The following is a 20,874-nucleotide window of genomic DNA, read 5'->3' on the forward strand; positions in this document are numbered from 1 at the left end:
TAGTCCTGGGGTTTCCCAGTTCTGTGCTCATGGTCAGACAAGAAGCCCCATCAAAGACCTCTCTTTGAACTGTGCTTCCCATGACAATCTCTGAGCACTAGCCCCGCATCCCTACAACCTATTGTCTTGGCTTTGGGTCACTTAACACATACGGTTCAAGAATGTTGGACACACTCAACATTTTTGTGTGTCTGGCTTCAGTATCACCTTCCTCTTCCTCTAAACCTGATGATGCAGTTAAAATTCAACTTTTACCTGAATACTGACAACTCACATATCTTATATATAATCTATCTTATATAGTTGACCAAAGGCATCAACTCTCCTTCTTAAGAGTTATTACTGACTCCAACTGGGGTGAAATTCACCTACTGTTTTCAATCTGCTGTCTTAACCAGAAACACTGTTAGATTATCTTGAAAGTTCTGTTTTGATTACAAAATTGAAGACTACTAATATATAATAAACTTCAAGTTTGTTACCCACTATAAATAAAGGGAAAAAGTCATAATATCATGATTGTTTACTTTTCATAGCTGATCTGATTGCAAAATTTTATTTAGCGTGTTCCTGAACATTGTTTCCCTATGATGAATAAAATTTTGGGGCTAACTAAAAAAAAAAAAAGGATAACACACTCCAATTCTCAACAGATATATCAACAATGACTTATGATTGAGGAAGTAAGGTACCACACATCTAAAGAAAGAGGTTTAAAACATTTTATTAGAGAATATACATGATATTGAGCAACACAATTTAAATATTATGGCATCCATATTTAGAAGGACATTATAAATGCTTATAATTTGATGTCACTTTATTCAACAAATAAATTCCTTTTGGACAGTGGGCTGCATGATTCATAAAGTCTATTTGTTCAATAATAATAATTTACTCATCTGCTTAGTAAATATATACATTTGTTTTCTTAAAAAAAATGATTGTTCACCACATCACATCATAAACAAATGGATCTGTAAAAATGGCATGTACAAAATTCAGAAACACTTAAACAGCACATTCCATGGACACTGAGTCCATTTAAAAAGAGTGAAACACTTTAGAAGCCATTGTAGCCAGCCTGGGGGTCATATATAGCATCCATACAAAATGCTGCAGTGAATTCAAGTATAACAATTCATACACATGAGCGTGTTTACCTGACAACAGAGAGAATTCTCCCTCCTATAGCACAGAGCAAAGATCGAACTCCCAGCATGATTCAGATGAACTTGTTACAAGGAGGGAAAAGTTGCTAAGATCAACTCAACTAACAAAATACTAAGACATGGAGAAGATGGTTGTATACTTGAACAGTGTGTAGTGGAACTGTACTTTACAGGGATCTTATTTGTCACAACAATAGTAAGGATTATAGGAAAACCACAGCAGCTAGAATCAGCCCATCAGCTCACATTTGCTTCCTTGGCAACGCAGAAATGCTGTTTTTATATTTTGAACAGATCAAATGAGGAGACAGGACATAAAGCTGCAGTAAGCCAGGAATGTCCTGGGGTTCATGTTTAAATGGCATCAGCTTTATTTCCTAAAATACAGTTTTATTTTCACAGACAGAATGAACCTCCAAATTTGTTTTCCTTAGTCCCAGAAAGCCAAGTCCCTCCTTATGGCTAGTTAATTGTAAAAAATGCAGCTCCAAGACCTTCACTTTTTTGTCCCTCCCCCTGTCACCTCTGCTGCATTTGATGTGTAATAAAATCCCAAGCACTCTTCAATTATAATATGCCCTGATATAACATACGATACTGACCCTTCAGTGATGGACCCTCCGTGATGGATGTCCCACCCTTCTTTAAGGACAATGGGACCCCAGCTTCTGGGCATACTGCATTTTTGGGGGGGAGGGGGTAGAAAAAATTCTCTCTTTGAAACTTATTGCACAACATTTTCTTGCTACAAACAATTCCTCAATTTTTAAACACATCAAAAACTTTTCAATAGTATCAACGAAGATTTGCTTGTTAAGACCTCCAAAGCATTTGGTTATTCTAATGGATTAGCTCCTTCATGTTGGTGCAAATGTTTATTTGCATGATGAGACATAGAGTTTTTTTCTCTGTTTAGCCATCGCTTTGTAACTCTGTGCTAAGCCCTGAGACTAAGATAATCAGAAGACTGAGAAACTAAGGCTTTCCAGCCAAGCCAAACACAGGAGGTCTGATAAGAAAACCCCTGGGCTCTATTTACTGGCTCTTCCTTGGTTCTTCCTTGGCTGAAAAGAAAAGTGAGAAGAAAAGCCTGCAGAGGATGAGAGGATGAAAGGTGGTGAGGATGTGCAGAGCCAAGTGGCCACCATGATAAGCAAGGCTGACATCCATGCGCCCTGGTCCATTGGAGGAGCAGGCAGCCCGGCCCATGCATGAGGTTCACAGCCCCTGGGCCTTTGCGTCCCTTCCTGGCTTGGAACAAGTCCTTCTGTTCCCAGTTCCACTTCATCCTCCAGGATCCCACTTAGACGTCACTATTTTTGAGAAGCTTAATTCTGAGGCTGAACTGGGGGCCTTCAACCAAACTCCCACAGTACCATGTGAATGCGCGTGTACTAGTCCTTACCATGTTCTGCTCTCATTGACTTGCCTGGACTCTCTACAGACCTCAGGTGCCTCAGTGAATGCGGCAGAATGGATAGATGAGGGGCAGAGCCATGTGTGCAATGCGCAATGTCCCTTGGTGGAAGGTGACTTTGTTTTACAGCCTGGCTTCTTCTACCTCTGTGGATATGCTCTCAATGGAAGGACACAAAAGGAACTTCAGTGTTTACTTTTTCAGAACACAACAGGGAGAGTTGTCTTAAGCTGCCCCTCAAAATATTGAGCTTTTTTTTTTTTTTTTTGCTGCTCTGAGTCTTCGTTGTAGCATGTGGGGGTTCCTCTCTTGGTGAGGTGCATGGCCTCAGGTGCCCAGTGGCTTGCGGGATCTTAGTTCCCCAACCAGGGATTGAACCTGCATACCCTGCATTGAAAGGTGGATTCTTAACCACTGGACTACCAGGGAAGTCTCTGAGCTATTCTACCTCATACTTGTTTTCCTCTTTCTCTTTACATTATAATTTCCTATATCACTGATGTCCCAGCATTAACAACAGTAATATGCTAGATTTGTGCCTTAGTCAGATAAATGTTAAAGAAGGAAGTCCACATGGGAGGGAAGGCTTACAGGCTCCTGAGGTGGATTCAAAAGACAGTGGGTACCAGGAAAGGGGGTTGGGCTGAGACCATCCCCCCTGCACCCCTGGCCTTCAATAGGTCATGAGGATCACACTCATGAACAAGAAGCTGGCTTCATTTAATGGGTGTGTGTATGTGCTCAGTTGCTGAGTCGTGTTTGACTCTTTGTGACCCCATGGACTGTAGCCCACCATGCTCCTCTCTCCATGGGATTTCCCAGGCAAGAATACTGGAGTGGGTTGCCATTTCTTTCTCCAGGGAATCTTCATGACCCAGGGGATCCAACTCAAATTTCCTGTGTCTCCTACACTGGCAGGTGGATTCTTTACCACTGAGCTCCATAATGGGTGTGAAAAAAAAAAAAGTGGAAGTGCTAGTTTCTTAGTTGTTCCCAACACTTTGCGACCCCATGGACTATTAGCACGCCAGGCTCCTCTGTCCGTGGAATTTCCCAGGCAAGAATAGTGGAGTGGGTTGCCATTCCCTTCTCCAGGGATCTTCCTGACACAGGGATTGAAATCAGGTCTCTCGCTTTGCAGAGACTTTACTGTCTGAGCCATGTCCCCTCAAAAAACAAGGCAGATCGACCTTTAATAAATTATATTAATAGTCTTAACATACTAGACATTCTGCGTCAACATGATCAAGATTTTATCCTTCTGTAGAGTGAGGATTCTTACTCCTAACAAAGGTATTCATCTGTACAAGTTTGGGCTTTTGCAAATGGTTTTTGGGAATGGATGTCCACACTTATTTCCCTTTGGGCAGCCCTGCTGCTCCCTATGAGGTGGTGCTTTCAGTTTTCCATCTCCCAGCACTGAAAGGATGGAGAACTCTCCTTTTTGATTTGGGCCAACACCAATCCAGTCACCCTTGCCACAACTCAACAGCTGCTTCAAAAACTCAGAATACCAAAATAGACATAGACTGTGTTTGTACAAAGCAGAGTTGGGCCAAGAACCTCATCCCCGAAAGTGACTTTTCCCCCTCCCTTTAAAACAAGTTTGAGATTCTGAGTCACTAGAGACCGTTTGGCAGGAAGATGGTGGCAGGTCCTCTGCCAAGCACAGCCTTTTGATCCGACTGACTGCTCTGGGCAAACTGAGTCGTGGTGAGCTGAGCTAGCATGTGGACTTCCCTGTCGCGCCTCTTGCCCGAAGGGTCCCAGAGATCTTTAAAAGGGGTCTGCGGAAATGGTGAGGCTCTCATGAGCAGCACTTGAAATTAGAGCTAAGACTATGACGTGGTGATCCCATGCCGTGGGTTTTAATTCCGGCTGAAATCTAAACAGCTCGTGGGTCATGACCGGAATTTGCTATTGCATCTTGTAAACACTGCTGATGGTTCCCCAGGCCAAGTGGTGTCCAGCCCTTTTTCCTGAGATGATTTTTGCTTCAATCGCTCTGGTCAAAATTACTTCTCTTCCTCGTAACGTTGATTGTACAAACACACACACATCTTAAAGTGTCTGCATCGCTTACAGTGTCTTTCATAGGACAATGATGCTAACAAAATACTTCCTATTTGCCAAGTAAGTCATCAATGTGAGAAAGATTACAAACACCAGCCCTGATATTCTTTTTCTGGGCTGTCTATAATCTGAAAGTTAGCTGGAAAGCCTTAGAGTAGCCCAGTGAGTCTGACTTTTAAAAATTAAAACAAAATGTTCTGGTGGGTTTATTTCCAATCCAAGGAAAATAACATCATGACGAGTTGGGGGCGGGGTGTGGAGAAATAACTGAAACTTGGAGTTTGGTGCCGAGCACTCTAAATTTACAAATGACAGTTCCCAGGCGATGGTAAAGCACCCATCTTGTGAATTCCTTTCTAGGGAAAGAATCACTTGTGTCTTGAACTGGTGATGACCAACTTCTAGAAAGTATCAACTGAATTAGGATGAAGAGCAAAGGAAACAGGAAGACTTAGTCTGTCTTTTCCTGAACGTGGAGTTTTCAGTACTTTAAGATACTCTGTGAGTGCGTGCACATGCTCAGTTGTATCCAATTCTTTTTTATGACCCCATTGACTGTAGCCTGCCAGGCTCTACCATCCATGGAATTTCTCAGGCAAGAATACCGGACTGAATTGTCATTTCCTCCTCCAGTTAAGATACTCTAAAGGTGATCTAATTTATAATAATGTCATTTATTTATATAGCATTTAGGAGAGGAAATGAAGACAAGGAAAGAGGGCTAGCATTTATCAGGGGCTATTGTGATTTCAAATGTTTTATCCTCATGTGAGATAATTTCACCTCCATCATTTCATTTGCTTACCCATTTCACAGGTGAGGAAGATGAGGCCAAGAGAGGTTGCATGACTTGTCCAAGAACCTCATTAGGTATAAAGTTGAGGCTTGAAATGAAGCCCAGGTTTTGTGGCTCCCAGGTCCCTGCTTACTTAATCCACAGGTTCCCCTCCTATGATGGGCTCTGATGTTACCCATGTCAGGCCATGGGTTCAGCAAACTGGGTGGCTACACAGCTGAGCTCCAGAAAAAGGTACAGAGGATGCTGAGCTTTTTCCAATCTTTCTCTTTTCCCTAAACTCCCTTATGACTACTGTTTTTATTCTTCTCATACCCATACCACTCTATTGGTTCTCTGTGAAAATGCTTCTTTGGTAATGCGACTGTAAATTTTGTACTTTACCATATCAAAAATGGGCAGTGGGCTTAGCTCACTGCATCTCTCGCATAGAAGATGCTCCAAAAATGTAATTTTTATTCTTTAAAGCTTTATCTCTACATACTCCATCACAATGCCTTGTAGGCAGCAAACTCATTTCATTGTCTGCAACATTGGGTTAAGTAGGTGTGGTAATACTGGAAAATGGATTGCTTATGGCTTTATACCCCAGAGACAAAAATAGCTATTTTCCTCCTTCTACATCTGATGAAGAAAGCATGTGTTTTGACTCAGGCTTTACAAGCTGAAGCAAAATTTTTGTTGCAGAGTGGCAGCTCTTGTGTGCTGAAGTTTAGGGATCAAGGTTGCATGTGATTGGAATAAGAAAGCAGAGGGTCAGAGGAGTAGCTGGAAGTAGAGACAAAAGCAAGAAGGGGACTCCACTTTTTTATTCAATGACTCCCTGATAGGTATTTAACTACATTAAGAAAGTGTGTAAAAAAAAAAAAGAAAGTGTGTAGAAAATTAGCAATAATTTGTTAATTAAATATTTTCAATTTTTGTTTGTTTTGCTCAAGAATATTTCATACTTTTTTTTTTAAGATTTATTTTTGGCTGCACTGGGTGTCGCTGTGCTTAGGCTTCTCTAGTTGGGGTGAGTGGGGACTAGTCTGTAGTTGCGGTACTCGGGCTTCTCATTGCAGTGACTTCTCTTGCTGCAGAGCACAGGCACTTGAGCTTAGCAGTGTTGACTCTCTGGCTCTAAAGCGCAGACTCATTAGTCGTGCTGCATGGGCTTAGTTGCTCTGCTGCATGTGGGATCTTCCTGGACCAGGGATTGAACCCATGGCCTCTGCATTGGCTGGCAGATTCTTAGCCACTGGACCACCAGTGAAGCCCTCAACAGCTTTGACAGCCTTCCTACTTATCAGATTGAATTTGAATATCTTTATTTTTTATTAAATCTGCTCATTCATCTCCTCAAGTATCAATGCTTTCCATATCCCAGCTCTTTTCAACAATTGTCACCTCTGCTATGACAGAGGGTCTGGGTGGGGAGGGTGCCGGGACTAAGATGCATTCATACTGATGCTCAGCTTTTGATTAATGTACCAAGGACCCTCCCACTCTTGAGACTTCAATTAGCCAAGCTGCAGAGCTGAAATCTTTTCATTAGGAAGATAATGCTGGGTTTAGCAAAAGGCATGAGGACCAGAGTGAGGAAGAAAGATAGTTTTTTCTTTTTATTGGATACATCAATAAGCCATTGTCACACTAAATCAAACCTATTTTTGGATGGTTTTGGTTTAAATACATTTTAATGCTTTTGTAGGACCTGCCTTTTCATGTGATGTTATCTCTCCTATAATTTCTAGATTGGACTGAAGCTGGCAAACCACATTACTCTGGACAAAACGGTGTTCCCTTGTTGTGATAGCACGGAACCAGAAACACTTCCAATATGAGGGTCTCTGGGGAGGAGGCAAGGGACCAGGAAACTGAAGTGGGATGGTTCTTCACCCAGAAAGCATGACAGCAGATGCTAAGCTGATTCTTCAAAATGAGAAGATTGTGCTTCTCAGCAAAATCCAGGCAGAAGAGGAGGCATCATTCTTTGGCTGTCAGAAAAGCACCAGGCGGGTAATAAATTTGTCTACAATGAAGGACTTAGGTGGGTTGATGAAACAGAAGTGGGATCAGATTTTCTCAAGAGAATCAAGGGGACCAGACCAAGGTCCTCTAAGGCCACCAGAACGGGCTTGGGGTTCCCAAGAGGCAGAAGCAGCAGCAGCTGAGATTGGACACTACATAGTCACTGAGGGTTTGGGCAGTGAGGGTGGGAGGTGGTCTTCAAGTTGGAATTAAAAGGCCTGTGAGGGGGGAATGGCTGTATACATCCTCATAGCCAATCAAGTCAGTGTATCCTGCTTTCCTCCACTCTTGGGTTGTGAGACAAAAGAAGAAAGGCTATCTGAAGGCTGGTTGGCACCAGTTTTCCAAGCTAATCTTGATGTAGGGCAGACGTTATTGAAATAGCATTAACTCAGCCACTGCTGGGAATGGGGGCCTATGGTAACCACAGACTCCTATGTGCTGCTTCTCAGTGTCCCAACTCCCAGGACCAAAGCATTCTGCCTTTGGTTCATTTTTTATTTTTTGGCCACACTGCAGGGCTTGCAGGATCTTAGTTCCCTGACCAAGGATTGAACCTGAGACCTTGGCAGTTAAAGGGCCAAGTCTTAACCACTGGACCACAGGGAATTCCCTGGCTTTGGTTCTTGATCCAATCTTGCTCTGTCTCACCCTTTCTCAGGATCTAGAGTCCCATTCATTGGTGGCTCTGAGGGTGATTCTATGTTTGCATGTGGGTCTGGAGACAACTAGCCTGGGATTCCCCACTGCTGGGCTCTGCATTCTGATTACATTCCTGCTGTAAATTTTCAGAAGACTTTTGTTATCACTTATTACATGGACCTTCCTGGTGGATTATCTGGTGCGCCTCGGCACCTGCGTTCCTGATCTCCCAGCTCCCAGCCCCTGTCTCTTACTAGTGCTTGGATTAGTGTCCCTGGCTTCTCTCTGTCCCCTTTCTCCTGGCCTGCTTAGGAGAGCTTGTCTTCAGAGATGACACCTAGGAGCTGAGGACCGCTGTACACATATGGAACCATATGACAGTTTCTGCTTTCCCAGAGTTTCCATCTAGTTGAGAACATGGAACCAATAAAGGTAGGGTATAAAGTACATTTTAAAGTGAAAAAGGAGTTATGGATTTTAAAAAAAGCAACAGAAAGATCACAATAAAGTGCACAAATGTGTTTGTCACTCGGTCATGTCTGACTCTTTGGGACCCCATGGACTGTAGCCCATCAGGCTCCTCTGTCCATGGGATTCTCCAGGCAAGAATACTGGAGTGGGTTACCATTTCCTCCTCCAGGGGATCTTCCTGACCCAGGGGTTGAACCTGGGTCTCCCACATTGCAGGCAGATTCTTTACTGTCTTAGCCATCAGGGAAGCCCCCGAAGTGCACAAATAGTTGCCAAATACATGTGATAGATAACTGCTGTAGGATCTTGGAGAGGGTCTTTGGGAAGGACTGCACTGGAACTTCTGATTTGGGAAAAGAATTATGGATACATTTTTATGTGAAGGAAGAAGACAGTGGAGAGGGAAGTGCTATGGGCTGGATTGTTTCCCCCCCCTAAATTTTGTATGCTGAAATCTTAATTCCTAGTACCCTAGAATGTGACTGTATTTGGCGGTATGGTCTTAAGAGATGTACCTGCAGTTAAATGAGGTCATTGGCATGGGCTCTAATCCAATAGGACTGGTGTCCTTCTAAGAGGAGGAAGCTAGGGCACAGACACCCAGAGGGAAAGCTGTGTGCAGATACAAGGAGGAGGTGGCTGTCTGTAAGTCAAGGAGAGAGGCTTCAAAAGAACCAACTCGGCTGACACTTTGATTTTGAACTTCCAGCCTCTAGACTCGGAGAGAATAAATTTCTGCTGTTTAAGTCACTCAGTGTGTGGTCCTTTGTTATGATGGCCCTAACAAATGGAAGGATTACAAATGTTAAGAGCTGTATCAGCAAAAGCAGGCACATGTTTGGTAGGAGAGGATCCTTTGCTTACAGTAAGAAGGCTCCTAGTGGGTGTGATGAAAGGAGAGAAAGAGTCCGGGAACACAGTCCAGGAATGCGTGGGCTGGGGGGATAAAGATGGGGATAGGAGCATCAGGAATGAAGGAGCACCTTGCATCCAGTTGAGTTCTACCTACAGTATCACTCCAGTATTCTTGCCTGGAGAATACCATGGACAGAGGAGCCTGGTGGGCTACCATCCAATGGGCCGCAGAGAATCGGACACAACTGAAGCAACTTAGCACAGCATAGCATCCCTTCTGGGGGAATAACCACTGCCTCATGCTGACATGAAACCAAGTTTACTTTATGGCATTAATCAAGGCCCTGGAGACCCTAAGAGGGAGAGGAAAGGGGGAAGAAACAACAAAATCCAGAGAAAATTATGAAGAAGAGGAAGAGAAGGGGGCATTGTAGGGTCCGTAAAGACTTCTGAACATCAGAGAGGGAGACGTAGCAGCTGGTAAAAGAAGAGACACACGTCTGGGAGGCAGGGAACAAATACCACTTCTGACTCTTTTCTGACATGTGACTGCACATGGTGCTTGTAACTTTCCTTTGGAACTAACAGTATAAGAAGACAAAGACAGCAATCCTGCCAGAGGGTAAGGGTCCTCCTTGGGGAGGCTTCCCCTGTGCTCTCAGACTGGGGGCCTCTCCTGCCCTGGACTCACTGGAAGGTGGAGGTCTGCTGTGGGAGGGGTGCAGCAGCTGAGGGAAGCGCCAGCTTGCCAGCACTGTACCCCATGGGAACTGGCACCCTCTAGAGTAAGGGCACCCACTCCAACATCACTGCTCGTAAATTTCACAAGAGGTGGAGGGTGGAATGATGGAGAAAGAGGACGTGATGAGGAAGGACAGGGGAAGAAAAGAAGGGAGAGGGTGAAGATAGACAGGGCTGGGAGGAGGCAAAGGAAGCTGCCAAGCAGGAGCAGTGTCTGCCCAGTCCTCCATTCTATGCCTGCCGCTGGCAGTGTTGTTTATGACTGATGGGTCTCCACGCTCCCAGGTCCTTCCCCATCAGTTCTGCCCCCTGCCGTATCCCATCCCTATCTCTGCCAAGTCTCATCTCTTAGCACTATGCACACTCTGTCCTGGACCAAGGGAGCTGCACACCTTGTTTCCAGCTGAGACTGTCTTTCTCCCCCCACTGCCTATCAGAATTGGAGGGGATGGAAAGGAAACCCCTCCCATAAGGCACCAGCTCAGAAAAATAGAGCTCTGTTATCCCAGGGGAGGGCTAAATATGTTTCCATAGTAACGCCATTTTGAGTCTAGTTAGGTCATTTCAGACTTAAACAAAAAGGAAGAGAGGAAAAGGAGGAGGGGGAGCGGGGAGGGGAGGAAAGGGGAGGTGGGCAGAGGAGGAGGAGGAGAGCTCCTGTTGGTAAATTGTTCAGTCATTTAGTCGTGTCCAGCTCTTTGTAACCCCATGGACTGCAGCACGCCAGGCTTCACTGTCCATCACCAACTCCTGGAACTTGCTCAAATTCATGTCCATCGAGTCAGTGATGCCATCCAGCCATCTCATCCTCTGTTGCCCCCTTCTCCTCTTGCCCTCAATCTTTCCCAGTATTAGGGTCTTTTCCAATGAGTCAGCTCTTCGCATCAAGTGGCCAAAGTATTGGAGCTTCAGCTTCAGCATCAGTCCTTCCAATGAATATTCAGGTTCTATTTCCTTTAGGATTGACTTGTTTGACCTCCTTGCCTGTCCAGCACCTCCTGTGGACCCCAGGTCCTGGTGAGCTCCAGTAGCAGACCCCTAATTGCCCGGGTACTTGTGCTGTGGTCAGGAGGCCTCCCTATGGAGCCAAGTGAGGACCTCTCTACAGCAGCCTCCAGCAGTCTGGGAGGAACTTCACATTGGCCTTAGTCAAGTGGCTGTGGTTGGCTGTTGCTGCTCTCAGAGTTGGCCAGACTGTGCTGGAGTAGTTTTCCAATGAGGGGAAGAGCTAAAAAGACCCCTGTGGATGGCCCTGGGCTTCTGCTAAACTGCTGGCTCTGCAGAATAGAGCAGTGGGAGTGGAGATTGAAAATCACAATGACAGACTGGAGTGTATCTTTTGGGTGGGCGGGTCATACTGGAGCAGGCTCCAGCCCTGAACGTGAACGCTGTCACTTTACTTAACAACTCGTACAGTTTGGAGATGCTAATGTAATCAAGTGTAGATGTGGCAATTGAACATTAAAAACAAAACAAAACAAAACTTGCTGTTGAACAACCAAATCCAATGCTTAACATTGTTTGTACTACGCTGTAAACAAGTGATGGCAGAGATCAAGGATAGAAAACTATGGCCCATGGTCTGCTGTTATTTTGTTTTTCTTGGTACAGTCTGTGGACTAAGAATGGTTTGTACATGTTTAGAGGGTCTCCCCTCCCCACAAAAAATTTCAAAGGAAGAAGAATGTGTGACAGAGACTGTATTGCCCACAATGCCAAAATTATTTACTATCTAGCCATTTGCAGAAAATGTTGGCCAACCCCAGGTGTATATGAAATAGGTTTTTATTTTTTGTTTTTGGTTCATCGGAGAACATCCTTCCCCACCCCCATTTATAACAATGCCTCTTGGAAAAATGCAACAGATGAGTTTGGAACACACCCAGATCACAAGCTGGGGACTGTCTGTGCCTTTCTGTATTTTCTTTTTCTTTTTGTGCCAAATGCAGGGCCTGGTGCAGGAGAAGAAGTGAACAACTTGCTGATGGTGATGATCATGGTGTATACAACTCTCAGGCTCACAGGAAAATGAACATTCCCAAAACTCTCTCTGGGACTTTAGCATTCCTGAAGTCCTTAAGGTGTCAGTCACTGCTGTCTTTTCCTGACAGGTCACCACGTTGAGGAAGCCAAGAGCCCCTCCTGCCCTGCTTATTTCCTTAGCTCTGCTGCTGCCTATCTAGGGAGAATGAGCAGAATAACATCTGCTTGTCTTTTAGCCAATGAGAGAAGCCTAGACAAATATGCACTCAGCCCCTAGAACAATCTTGATCGGCCCAGCCACCAGCAGAGATACAGTGGGAGAGAAGGTACAAACAGAGCTGAAAATACGGCTCAGAGGTGAGTGAGTGAAATGTGAATGTCAGGGTCTTGAGAAACACAGTGGACCTTGGGGATATTGAAGGCATCTGGGAAAAAGAAGTCAGAGGCTGGATTTGAAGATATTCAAAGAAATCCTCAGCTTAACGTCATCCCCCACCTTGGCTCTTTATATGCTAATAAACATAATTCCTTTTTTCTCTTCCTACTTCATGGGGTAGGACTCGAGATATGCAAACGTACTTTGGACTCGTATGAAATACATAAATAGAAGAAAATATTAAACTTCTGTTGGGACTGTCTGTAGTTTCTTTTCTATCACATTAGAATGTGCATGCATGCTTCAATTGTATCCAACTCTTTGTGATCCCATGGACCATAGCCCTCCAGATCCCTCTGTCCATGGAATTCTCCAGGCAAGAATACTGGAGTGGGTTGCCATGCCCTTCTCCAGGGGATCTTCCTGACCCAGGGATTGAACCAGTGTCTCCTGCATTGCAGGCATATTCTTTACCACTGAGCCACTGCGGAAGCCCATCACATCAGATTGCAATTATTGTATTCAAACTTTCTAATAGATCAGAGCCTTCATTTCCCGCCCCCCCTCCCAAATATAGTACAAATTTGTCCTCAGACGTTATAACCTAATTAAATATGGACTCCTCATAGTTTCGCAATAATCATTTCTAGCTCATGACATGCCACGTTGACTATGCTATGGAGGGCAAGTAACATAGTGACTCCTGAGCCACAAGTAGAAGAAAAAGACAGTTGTTTTGTCTTTGGAAATGAATCAACAACAGCTTTAGGGAAGTTTCCTGCTGAGTAGTTGCAGGAATGCATTACTGAACAGCTTTGAGCAATGTCCAGGGTAAGTCTTCCTCCTCCTCCAATGCTATGACCTTCCTTCGAGGTAGAAGACTCAGTAGTTCATGCTGCAGTAGCCAAGACATGATCTTTTCCTGTACAGAGCAGACAAGATCCATCCACAGCCCCTGTGACATTGAGGTCTGGGTAAGAGGGAAAGAGGCAATGCTGACAGGATCGCTGGCAAGATCCGGCATCCTCTGCTCAAATTCCAGCTTGCTCTTGACAGCCTAGCCCCATCACAGTCATCTGCACTTACTCATCTTGCAGGGACTTGGAGGGCCAGAGGCCCTCACTTCTGCCATTGCTTTTGGAAGCTGATGGACCCCACAGCAGCCTGGGCTCAGCCCTGCTCCACACAGTACAGTTTGCAGACAGGGAGCAGATGTCAACAGTGTTCCAACCGGAGCTCCACCAGAGCTGTGTGCAGCTAGTTTGTTGGTTAAAAGTCCTAGTAGTGTAAAAAGAAATCAGAGTAACAAATGAGCACACGTCGGATGCCACCATATTTACCACTGCTGCCTTCTTTTTTAGTCTGCCTGGTTTTGCTTGCAGAGTTTGCCTTCCATGTGCTTGGGCTCCCTTCTCCCCTCGCTGACGAGCAGAGCTCTCTCCTTAATTAAGTGAACAAGTACTCATACACAGAGGCAGCGTCTCTTCTGGCAGGACGATCTGAGCAGAAACAGCCCCCGAAGCAAGTGAAAACATTTGTCAAGCTGTGATTAAGTAGCCATGATTAAAGAGCGAATAATTACCTGCCCAAGCAAAGAGTTCCTAGCATGTTCTAACTCCCAGGCCGTAATCATGAAACTTATGGGGCCAGAAGGTCTGCATGATGGTTCATTTTGGGGGTGGGGTGGGGGTAACCAAGATGCTCAGGACTTAAAAGTTTTCATTTGTGAAATCCAGAAGCAAGAGGATGCCATCTAAGAAGTAGCTATAGCTACCAACTGAGTCTTCATTTTCAAAGACTGCCCAGGTCTCTGGGTACTTGAAGACCAGCATTCTGAACCATTTCCTCCTGGAGACAGACATGAAATTCACATGTTTGACATACTCTTTGGACTCTATAATTCCTGGTGAACTACCTCTAATTCCTTATCTCTCTCCAACTCAAAAAAATTATTTTTGGAGTACAGGTGAAAGAAAGTGATATTGTATTTATTTTTTATTTATTTTAAAAAGGGCTATACTTCCTGGAAAAAAAAAAAAAAAGGTGGGGGAGCTATAGCTTCCCTGGTGGCTCAGACGGTAAAGCGTCTGCCTGCAAAGTGGGAGACCCGGGTTCGATTCCTGGGTTGGGAAGATCCCCTGGAGAAGGAAATGGCAATCCACTCCAGCATTGTTGCCTGGAAAATCCCATGGATGGAGGAGCCTGATAGGCTACAGTCCATGGGGTCGAAAAGAGTCAGACACAACTGAGCGACTTCACTGTACTTCCTGAAAGCGTGCTGATGAATTGTGGCTGGTCGTCAATAACTTCAACACATTGCACAATGTGTTTTGTGTCCACAAATGTGTTTGCTGTTCTAAGCCAAGGCAGCCTCTTCTGCCTTCTCTTACATGTCTGCCTTCACCCAGTTTGATATAATTTGTCCTTCACGCAAAGCCACATTCCAGGTCACAATACCCTACAAAAGTGCTGCAGTTTGACAGAATTGTAGGTGCCACAGCCTTACAATTACGACCTGCTCTTGGGTTTGGCTGGGCTGGAAAATTGGCGGCATATTTATTGAGATTAATTGGAAGCAAATCCCGAAGAAACAAAACATTCAAAGTTTGAGTACAGTGGCTTCCCCGGTGGTTCAGTGGTAAAGAATCCGTCTGCCAATGCAGGAGACACGGATTCCATCCATGATCCAGGAAGATCCCCTGGAGGAGGAAACGGCAACCCACTCCAGTATTCTTGTCTGGGAAATCCCATGGACAAAGGAGCCTGGTGGGCTAGCCCATGGGGTCGCAAAGAGTCATATACGACTTAGCAACTGAACAATAACAATGACAAAAATGGTTTAGTATCATCAGCATATCCAACTCCAATTTGGGGGCTTTGACGTTTACTACTTATGAGGCTGAGGTGTTGGTGGAAAACATGTAGACATTAGGGTTTGGAAGACCCAGGATCAAATCATGGTTCCTCCTTGGCCTTGGGTGAATCATTAATCACATTTAACTATCTCATTTCTTGGCTCCAAATAAGAACAGTAGAACTGCTATGACCTTTAGAGACTATGGATGTGAAATGCTCTGCCAATGCTTGGCACATAGTAACACCAAAGAAGAAAACCTTAAGAAAATATTTGTTTACCCAAATAACACTGTCCACTATGGATGGACCAATCCAAGTAGCTGGCAAGAGCATTAGAAGCCTTTTGGAGAGTATTAGCAGACCCCAAATGATTATAGGCAGAAGCAGTATTGGCTGAGACCTCCCTTATGGGAGGTAAAATGAAGAAAGCATAACACATAAAATGCTTTTCTGAAATTCTTGCAAAGGTCTGGGGCAATTCCTGAATAAAGAGATTCAAGGTCTCTCTTAATGCATGCGATTTGAATTGCAGAAGAAACTCAAGTTTCACCTATCCCATAATGTCAAGTTGATTTTTTGCTGATGTTTAGACAATCCTAAAAGCAACTGCTTTTTATAACACATTAGAGAAGATATTTTGATCACTGTTACTCTGGGTACATTCTCCAAACTCCAAATAGAAGCAGTAAACATGTGAGTATAAATATGACGATCATTTGTTTAACTGTGACAATTTTAGAGAGTTTTTGGCATGCTCCAAGGTACAGAGATTTTTGTGGATGAGTAAAAAAATAACTCGTGTATTGTTTATCCCACTTTGACTAAGTCTTGGGTGACATTATCAATTTTTCATAAAACTGTTGTGTTTATACCTAATATCAAGTCATGGGAAAGGAAAAAAATGTTAAAGTTTGCCTCCCTGGAGGGCTTGGGGATGGAGAAGCGTGTAGCAGACAATTATTTATGGATAGTTTTACATGAATACAATTGTCATGGATTTTATCTGATGACCGGAAGGTTTTCAAATTGTTGTCTTTGATTAGAAGTGGCATTAAGGCTAGTTTTCTGATGATCCTAAGCTTTTTAGTATTTAAAATTTAAATTTGTCTCTAGAGGTGTTTAAAGACCAGCTCAAACATGGAGTCATATTCTGGTGAAGAAAAACTGTTACCCTTCTTTTCATGGAGTTGTTCTTCCTATAAGGGTGAGCCTGGTGTAAGTAGTTTTAAAAATTCAGATCCTAAAAGAAGTTCTTCTCAACAATGAAACTGAAGAGAGGTTTATGTAGTCAAGTCCTTCCCGCGTGTCTCCATGCACAATATGACACCCACATCTGGAAGAGCCATTGTAAGATGTGCAAACAGACCAGAAGAGTCTAGAAATCCAGCCAGCATCTACTGCCAGAGTCTAAGTTACAAGCGAAAGGCAGAGTGTCTAACTGGACAACAATGAGACACTTTCCAGAAAGGACTGAGAAAGCAGTAACATTCTACATCAAAACACAACCAAAAACCAAACTCCAACTGATGTGCAAACATACCTTCCATGGCAGTATGCAACAAATTAGCCTTTCAGAAGGATTTCAGGAAATTATCACTTTGCTGCAAGGAAAGAAGGAAAAGATGATGGTGCCACTACCTTTGCAGTGAAGGTTAAATAATGTCTGTAATGGGAAATTCCCTGGTGGTCCAGTGGTTAAGACTCTGCACACTCACTGCCAAGGACCTGGGTTCAATCCCTGGTCAGGGAACTAAGATCCTGCAAGCCATGTGAGGTGGCAAAAATAAATAAATAAATAAATGAAAAATTAAAAAGGCAATAATCTGTTTTAAAATTCTTAGAGGGAATTACCCCAAATAGGGGAAATAGACCATAGAAATGGTTAGAAGTTTTAGACCAGTGATTCTAGTCAAGCATTATTTCAAAAACATAAATCTTGTAAATTCCTATTGTGGAATGTGAAAATACTTTAGTTTTTACAGATTGTCACCATCTGTATCTTTGTAATATATTGAATTTATGAGGCTTACCAACTTTGATATTCAGAAGCAAAAAACAGCTCCTCCCCCAAGTTCTTGTAAAAAGTGGGAACAGGTTCAATAAATGGGCAACTGGATCTTTTCTCAGCATAAACAGGCTTCTGTCAAAAACAATTTGCAAACTTCTGTTTTTGATGGGCTTAAAGTGACCAGAAAGCATTTTCCTAAGTGTATCTTTCAGAGTTCAGGAAGGAGGTACTTGAATCATCAGGCTCATTCTGGCATGTTCCATGCGCCCTGGGGACCATGGACCTTACTCATTATGCAGCAGTGAAGCAGCTGAGAAAAAACGGCAGTGGTGATATGCTATTCAAAATATTATATGCCCTGGATTTTCATAATGGAATTCTGGAAAAGGTAAGTGATTTGCCAAGAAAAGCCTTTCTATGCCATGTTGAAAAGGCTGTGGAGTAATTTTGCAGCCTCTATCTTAGCTTGAAAGTAGCACCCACCCCACCCCAAACTCTTGATCTTTAAATATGTTACACAAGAAGCCTTCCTCCACCTGATCTTGGAACCACTTAATGGAATTCTGTCCATAGAATTTGAAGAACTGACTCTCATCCTTACTGTCTTCCACTAGGAAAAGCCATCCTTTTCCCAACTGGTTCTTTCAACACTCTCTATACCCAAGTGCAGATGACCATTGGCATAATGAGTACCCCTCACCCTCATCCTTAGGGAATTGGGAGCAGTATCCTGTCAAGCAGCAGCAAAAGGTAAATAAAATCTCACTGTCAAGTTTCACCCAAACTGAGAAAGGGTGGACTGTAAAACTTGCTCTAAAAATAATGCGTCTGGATATTGGCCACCATCTTAAGGCTCTTCCTCTCCAGGCCTTCTCTCCATAAAAATCCAACGTGGCTTTCAGCAAGTTTAGCCTGGAAATAAAATCCCCTCACTCCATCAAGAAATAGCTCCAAACTTAGAGTGCATGCTCAAAATATTCATGATGAAATCATAATCCTATATTTATCGTCTTTTGGATTGTGTATGAAATTCTGTTTCCCATGGTGTTTGTCGTTGAAAGGGACAGGCGTAGAAAGCAGGCTCAGAGAATGACCCAGAGAGCATTAGCCTCAAGGAAATGCTGTTTCTCATCATAGTGAACTGGATGGTGGTAGGACATCCTCTCTCGTCTCTAAGCCCTACCTCTGCCCCAGAGTCAGCTCTCCTCCCCAGCCCATTCCCAGATGGTCCCTGGTTTACTGGCTGTGTCTCAGCATCCACGGAACGTGAACTGGCCTTCCCAGAAGGAAGTGGAGAGTGGGTGCCTAAGATCACCCTCCCATCCTTCTGACCTTTCCTGTCCTTTAGACTTCCTCCCCATTTTCACTGAGGGAGATGGTGTGGATCTTAATGGTCGGAATCTGATGATTCTCTCCACGACTGGGGGTCGAGGGCCCCAGGCAACAGCACACTTGCAAAAAGCTTTTACTTCTCACCCGGGCAGTGGTGCAGGCTGATGGGTCTCTGGCCACCGCCATCCTGGCAGATCCGCGGGGTAGGGAAGAGAAAATTTTCCATTCACAGACCCCATCCGTCTTGGAGATCTTATAGAAGGTCTCTGCAGATCCCACCGGAATGCGAACCAGGTCCTTGTGCTGTCCCTCCAGGACGTGGCTGGGTGCGTGCAGCGTGTAGCCCAGGGTGTGTTTGGAGGACTGCTTTCGTCGCAGACACTGGATTCTCAAGACATTCTGAAAGGCCTTTTTAAACTCTTGACTGGAGCATGGGTATATAATGGGGTTGATGCAGCTGTTTAGGTAACCGAGCCAAAATGCTATTTTAAAAACGGTTTCTGAGGGCCTGAAATCAGGAAAGAAAGACCCTGGAAGAAAACACAAGAGATTCATACGTGTTATTTGCAAGTCAATGGGCCACTTGGCTAGGAAAATAAAGCAAACCCTCCAACAAACACCTTTATCGGATCTCGAAAAAGCTCCAAATGATCCCAAATGCATCTGAGTTTTCAGATTTGACTGATCACATCCTTGATAATATCCTCAAAAGCCATTCACACTTGGCTTTTGATATTGCTCCAAATGAGCAATATCGTTTACGGGAAAAGACCCAAAGGATAGGGCTGCACTGGTTCTTAGTGATGAAATATCACTTGATGTCCACTAGGAAGCTTTAAATCATGAAAACATGAGATGGAGCCTGAGTCTATATATGCAAATTGTTTTGCTTGAATTTAAAACTAAGTTGAAATTCATCCAAACATTCATATTAAAATAAGATCACCTGAATTGTTCTTTTGTTCTTTGATGCAGTATTATACGGGCTTCCCAGGTGGCGCTAGTGGTAAAGAACCTGTCTGCCAAAGCAGGAGACATAAGAGGAAGAAGGCATGGCAATCCAATCCAGTATCCTTGCGTGGAGAATCCCACAGACAGGGGAGCCTGGCAAACTACAGTCCATAGGGTCGCAAAGAGTCGGATATGAGTGAGCAACTGAGCATACATGCAGTATATTATACAAGTACAGCCTAAATATTAATAATTTGAATCTTTTTCTCTCCTGAATGTTGGAGAAGTATTTTCTAATGAGAATCTCAAATTTACAAACTATTGGCTTTGTCAACTTTGACCAGTGATTTTTTTCTCTGACGATGCCTTTTGACATTGCAGTATACTCACCTGCTCAAAATGCTCCAATAGCAGCCAAATGCTTCTTAAGAGCTTGACATGCAGGGTCTTTTCCAGTGCTAAACCTACTCTAGCTTTCTAACATTAATACTTCCACTGTAAACAGACACACTACAAAATTTTCTCCAAGTCACTGCTCATTTTTTTTGGGTCCAGATGTCCAAAATGACCTTTACTGTCCTCTTTACCTACTCAAGTCATCCTTTAACTTACCCAGCAGGAATCAAGTTTCAGGTCTCTTTACGTCTTACATAATAACTATCCCATAGCTCCTGGATGCAAAATGGCAAAACCAAGTTATCTTAAAGTGGGAACAGTGTTAAAGTGTTAGTCGCTCAGTCGTATCCTACTGTTTGTGATCTCACAGATTGTAGCCCACCAGGATCCTCTGTCCATGGAATTCTCCAGGCAAGAATACTAGAGTGGGGGCTGCCATTTCCTTCTCCAGGGGATCTTCCTGACCCTGGGATTGAACCAGTGTCTTCTGCATTGCAGGCAGATTCTTTACCACCTGAGCCACCAGGGAAGCGCCGTGCGAACAGTCTTAGAGGTTATTTTATTCAATTACTCAATTTCCAAATGAAAAAAACAATGATTAAGGTGGTTGTCACAAACTTAATAGCTATGTACTAATACAGTGATAGATAAAGAGATATAGAACTGCTAGCCCAGTGTTATTTATTTTCTGCACAATTTTTTTCTTTTGCTTCAGCCTCATAAAGATCTTGATTTTATGTCTTTCTTTTTCTCTCTGCTCTAGAGATCCATCAGAGTCATGACAAACTGATG

General features: G+C 43.7%; 1 protein-coding gene across 5 annotated transcripts in view; it reads right to left on the reverse strand.

Annotated features, from left to right (window-relative positions):
* Positions 1 to 708: 708 nt before the first annotated feature.
* The window catches only part of ADRA1A (adrenoceptor alpha 1A), a 123,808-nt gene continuing 103,642 nt past the window's right edge, over positions 709 to 20,874 (reverse strand). The window contains exons 3-5 of one of the 5 annotated variants that reach the window (XR_009495436.1): positions 18,880 to 19,265; positions 16,936 to 17,535; positions 709 to 13,817 (exon numbers count right to left, since the gene is read on the reverse strand). Coding sequence is in view for 4 of the 5 variants with exons in the window: in XM_024995487.2 (XP_024851255.1) it covers positions 18,748 to 19,265 (518 nt within the window). In the remaining variant the exon portion in view is untranslated. 5 annotated transcript variants of the gene reach the window in all.

Source organism: Bos taurus, chromosome 8 (genome assembly GCF_002263795.3).
Source record: "Bos taurus isolate L1 Dominette 01449 registration number 42190680 breed Hereford chromosome 8, ARS-UCD2.0, whole genome shotgun sequence".
Taxonomy (NCBI): domain Eukaryota; kingdom Metazoa; phylum Chordata; class Mammalia; order Artiodactyla; family Bovidae; genus Bos; species Bos taurus.